The 5,874-nt window shown below is 33.4% G+C and overlaps 1 protein-coding gene across 1 annotated transcript; it reads left to right on the top strand.

Moving 5' to 3' along the window:
- Window positions 1–1,740: 1,740 nt before the first annotated feature.
- On the top strand, window positions 1,741–3,342 carry LOC130939528 (uncharacterized). The gene has a single exon (XM_057867630.1). It carries the CDS (start codon window positions 1,741–1,743, stop codon window positions 3,340–3,342), a length of 1,602 nt encoding a protein of 533 aa, XP_057723613.1.
- The last annotated feature ends 2,532 nt before the right edge of the window (window positions 3,343–5,874 follow it).

The raw sequence follows: 5,874 nt of genomic DNA, 5'->3' as shown, positions 1-5,874 counted from the left end.
AATAAAAAATTGATCATATAATAATAATAATAATAATAATAATAATAATAATAATAATAATAATAAGATTATTGAGAATACTTAAAAAGAGTACTAAAAGAGTATGTTAAGTGAAAAAATCTATAATCAAGTGGGTATAATATATTTTTATTTCTCTTTCTTATAGAAATATTCCTGCAAGTTTTTAATTTGTTCTTATTGAAATTAAAAAATTTAATTTTACTTTATATATTGATAAATATATAACTTTATTTAATTTTTATATATTTATATTTATTAAAATATTTTTAAAATTAAAAAACTATTATTAAATATAAATATTATTAGTTGTGCTTATTGAAAATTATTTTTAGTTTAATTTATCAAAAATAAATACTAAAAATTTATTTAAAAATTATCTTCTAAAAAATAATTTAATAAATTATTTTTCAAAACATAAATTTTATAGCCAAAATTTCATGCATCTATTAGATTCGAATTACGGGTGACGAAACAAACATGTAAATCGAAGTCAATCCATTTAATTTATTAACATTTTAACCATGCACTTAATTCGAATCCACTTGATTCGAATTTCATTCCATTAACGTTTTTCACTTAATTCCGAAGGATTCGATTTACTACGTGTTTCGTTAAATCGAATTTAATCAATTCGATTTATATAGAAATATGCTTTTAGACTTTGACGTTGTATTTTCTGATTATTTGAGACATTCAGATAACATTGATGTGTATTTAGTTTATTGAGGTGTTTTGTCCAAAAAATTAAATAACTCATAAAATTTTTATTTTTATTTTTATTTTTATTTTTTATTTATTAATAATTTATTATTTATAAAATTGTTATTCTTTATTTTAAATTTATGATTTAAAAAACATAAAAATTAATTTTTTATTCTTACCCCATCCTGATCTGAAAGAACCCCAACGTCTCTCTCCCTCAAGCTCTCTCACCTTGCTCACGCCACCTCTCCCTCCAGCTCTCTCACCTCGCTCACACCACTCTCTCCTCAAGCTCAGTCGCCGCCGCCAGTTGGTTAGCTTTCTTCACTGTCACCATCTCACACCCAGCTGCGGAAGAAGGTCCCGGGCTCTCTGTCTCGTCATCCCCTCGTCCACAGAAGCACGTCGCCCCTGTGCAAGTCGTCACCGGCAGCAGAGGTAGCAGGTCCCGGTGGGCGGGTCTTCATTCGTTGTCTTACTTTGAGCCTCGCCGTCAGCTTCTTGCGGCACACCCCGATTTGGTCAGTTCTAATATAATTAATTTCCCCTTTCTTTTTGTTTTAGTTGTGTTGCTGTAATTCATCAATGTACTTTGATGATGTCGTTGAAAATTGAATTTGTTGCTGATATTTGTTTTTGAAACCTTTTGAATTTGTTGCTGTTCTGAAATGATCACTCAAATGTGTTCATGGCTGAAATAATTTGTTACTGATTGAACTTGAATGCACTTTGATTTTGTTGTTGAAAGTCGAATATGTTGCTGAAATTTGTTATTAGAACTTTGAATTGGTTGCTGTTCCAAAATGATTACTTAAATTTGTTCATTGCCGAAAGAATTTGTCACGGATTGAACTTGAATGCAATTTGATTTTGTTGTTGAAGGTTGAATTTTTGTTGAAAGTTGAATGTGCTGCTGAAATTTGTTGCTGGAACCTTGAATTTGTTAGTGTTTATGTGATTTATATGCATGTTAAACATTGGTATTACAACTAAAATGAAACTTTAGTCTAGATAATCATGGCGCCTGATAGGAGTTGGATGTCACGAAGGCAAGATTGCACTGGTCATCTAAGTGAGGAATTTAAGAAAGGTGTTATGGAATTCGTAGATTTTGCAGAAAGAAACCCGACAGTCATTGATAGTTTAGGTCGCATTCTTTGTCCATGCACAAAATGTAAGAACAAGATTAGGGATGAAATATTTTGGGTCGAAAAGCATTTGTGTGATCGTGGGTTTATGGAGGGTTATATAAACTGGACTGCTCATGGTGAGGAAAGATGGGTTGAACAGGACGCAACAAATGTTACCCAAGAACATGAAGAAGAGATTACAAATCCATATGTAGACATGGTAATTGATGCTGCAGGTGATAACTTAAACGTAATGGAAGGTTTAGAAGAGGATCCAAATCCATCAGCGTCGAAGTTTTATAAGTTGCTGAGGAGTGCTGACGAACCTTTGTGGGATGGCTGCACCAAGCACACAATATTGTCAGCTGTAACCCAGCTAGTGAACTTGAAATCAGAATTCAACATGAGTGAGAGTTGTTATAATCGAATGGTTGCCATAATCAAGAGCATGCTCCCAGAATCAGAGAAGTTGCCAGAAGATTTCTACCGGTCAAAGACAATGATTCAAGAATTGGGATTAGGATATGAGAAAATTGATGCTTGTCCTAATCACTGCATGCTATATTATAAAGAAACAAGTGACAAGACTAGTTATGTAGCCTGCACAATGTGTGGACACCCACGATTTAAGCCAAAGGCAGGGGATACAGTTAATAGTAGTAGAGATGTGCCATACTCAATATTGAGATATTTTCCTATTACTCCAAGACTTCAACGTTTGTTTATGTCTAAAACTACTGCGCAATATATGAAGTGGCATGTGGATGGAGTACGCCACGATGAATCGGTTATCACACATCCGGCTGATGCTGATGCTTGGAAACAATTTGATGCCACCCATGAACTATTTGCCCAAGAACCTAGAAATGTTAGGCTTGGACTCTGCACTGATGGTTTTAATCCATTTTCTGGCTCGAAGACTCCATACTCATGTTGGCCTGTGTTTGTTACACCTTACAATCTTCCTCCAAGTATGTGCATGAGAAGAGAGTACATATTCCTCAGTCTTTTGATCCCTGGACCGAAGACTCCCGGAAAAAGATTAGATGTTTATCTTAGACCGCTGATTGACGAGTTAAAGGTTTTGTGGGACAATGGTGTTACTACTTACGATGCATGGGAAAAGAAAAATTTTAACATGAAGGCAGCATTATTGTGGACTATAAGCGATTTTCCGGCTTATGGAATGTTGTCTGGTTGGAGCACTCACGGTCGACTTTCATGTCCGATTTGCATGAAGAACACTAAATCGTTTCGACTACAACATGGTGCTAAACCCTGTTGGTTTGATTGTCATCGACAGTACTTGCCTGTTGGTCATGCATTTCGTCGTGATCGATACTCTTTTAAAAAGTCAACTGTGGAAAACTCTTTTCCACCAAAACGAATGATTGGAGTTGAAATCTTAAATGAGTTGGACAAACTCGAGGAAGCTAACTTTGGGGCAAATTCGAGAGGAAAAAAAGGGTGGCTTTGGTACCATTCATAATTGGGTGAGAAAAAGCATATTTTGGGAGTTGCCTTATTGGTCAACTAATTTGATAAGACACAATTTGGACATTATGCACATTGAAAAAAATATTTTTGACAACATCTTTAATACTGTTATGGAGGTAAAGGGAAAGTCAAAAGACAATGCGAATGCAAGAGAAGATTTGAAGCTAATATGCAAACGCCCTAACTTGGAGTTGGTATTCGAGAATGGAAAATACAAAAAACCAAAAGCCACATATGTCCTAGATTCTCAACAAAGGAGGATAGTATGTGAGTGGATAAAGCAATTAAAATTTCCGGATGGTTATGCATCAAATATTTCACGATGTGTTAATCTAGCGGATGGGAAGATATACGGAATGAAGAGTCACGACAGTCATGTTTTCATGGAAAGACTAATTCCGTTGGCATTTCGAGATGTGTTGCCAAAATCCATATGGGGAGTGCTAACAGAGCTCAGCTTGTTCTTTAAAGAAATTTGTGCTACTGAAATACGCCCTGATGCTGTGGAGAAGGCAGAGATTTCCATTATTGAAACAGTTTGTAAGCTAGAAAAGATTTTTCCGCCGGCTTTCTTTGATGTGATGGAGCATTTAGTTGTCCACATTCCCTATGAAGCTAAGGTTGGAGGACCTGTGCAGTATCGATGGATGTATCCATTTGAAAGGTGTATGTTATACTTAAAACGAAAAGTTCGAAATAAGGCAAGAGTTGAAGGATCTATTTGTGAAGCATATATTTTGGAAGAAATTTCAAACTTTACTTCCATGTATTTTGAGTCAACAGTACAAACAAGGCGGACTCAAGTTCCCAGGAACGATGATGGTGGTTCAAATATGGACGAGAATCACTTGTCTATTTTTAGATACCCATGCTTTTCCATCGGGCGAGGTTCAAAAAAATACTTAACTGATGAAGAGCTTCATATTGTCCACACATACATTCTTGTCAACTGCGAAGAAATAGAACCTTATCTCCAGTAAGTTAGAACTAGTTAATATATTCATATTATATACACACTAATTTTACAATTAAATTGAATGTTATATTGATTACTTTATTTATTAGACAATTTGAGGATTCCCTGAAAGAGTTATATCCAAATATCTCCGACGATGAAATACTAATTGCCCGCGATAAAGACTTTAGTAGATGGATAAAGAATTAGGTGAGTGATTTTTGAAGTTAAATATTTATAACAATTAAAATTATTTGTATTGCAAGAATGTATAACTTTCAATTGTTATTATATTTATTTGTAGGTAAATACAGGTCACATTGAAAGTAGAATGATTCAACAGATAGCTCATGGTCCTTCCATGTCTGTCACTTCGTACAACGACTTAAAAGTTAATGGATATAGATTTCATACTAAGGATCACGGCAAAAATAAAGCTACTATGAATAGTGGGGTATGTGTTAAAGGAAATATTTATGGGGAAAATGACTTAGACTACTATGGCATTCTTGAGGAGATATTGGAACTGTCATACTTAGGCTATGGAAATACTGTATTTATCTTTCGATGCTGCTGGTTTGACCCAATTAATGGAGTAAAAGTTGACGAGAGATATGGGTTAGTTGACATAAAGTATAAATCAAGACTACAATCAAACGAGCCATTTGTTTTGGCTGAGCAAGCACAACAGGTATATTACACAAAATACCCACATAGTGGGTATAAATCTAGTGGGGAATGGTGGGCGGCTTGTAAAGTCAGAGCCAAGCTCTTTATGATTGAGACTTTGCATGATCCAGATGAAAAACCCAATAATGAGCATGCTGATAGTAATGATTTTTATCAGGAAAGTGTATCTGATTTAAGAGCGCAAAGTGTTATTTTGGAGGATGAAGTTATTACATTGTTTGATGCAGATGCTCCAATGGAAGAAGTAAACGTAGAAGATATAAATTGTCCAATTGACACTTTGCTCAATGATGAGCTCATCAACGATGATGAAGATTTTGATAGTGAGGATAGTGAAAGTGTCAATTCCGAAGATGAGAATGAAGACTAATTTCATATAGATTTGGTTTGTTTGCTGAAAAATCAGAATTGCAAATATTTTGCTTGATAGATGAGATCGTTGGTGGGGAGAAAGAATTGGCTAGAGCTCTAATTGGATAAAAAATTAATTTTATTTTTTTTGTTAATATAATTTTTTGTTTTAAAACTATTTGATAAGTATTTTTTTATTTTAATATTAATGTGATCTTATTTATATCATATTTTGTTAAAATTAAAATTATTATAAAAAATCTTTAAAATGTTAAATTATAAAAGCACACAATAAAAAGGTAATATAAAATTGTCCTAGTTTAAAGTTCTAGATAATATACGAGGTGAAATATTTGATAGAGTATATTTTTATTCTCAAATATGCTTAAATATATAAAGCGTATTTTTAGAATGATAATGCTTCTATTGTATTTCTTTAAAAGCTTTGAATGTCGTCTATTAATTTATAATACAATTAATTTAATTTAATTTAATCTATAGTTGTTTTAATTAGACTTTATAGTTATT

This window comes from Arachis stenosperma, chromosome 7 (genome assembly GCF_014773155.1).
Source record: "Arachis stenosperma cultivar V10309 chromosome 7, arast.V10309.gnm1.PFL2, whole genome shotgun sequence".
Lineage (NCBI taxonomy): Eukaryota > Viridiplantae > Streptophyta > Magnoliopsida > Fabales > Fabaceae > Arachis > Arachis stenosperma.
Note: the sequence above shows the minus strand (reverse complement) of the source record. Positions and strands in the feature narration are given on the sequence as shown.

Bases quoted from the DNA above. Each gene is read 5' to 3' on its own strand.
- LOC130939528 (XM_057867630.1), top strand. From the start codon at position 1,741: ATGGCGCCTGATAGGAGTTGGATGTCACGAAGGCAAGATTGCACTGGT.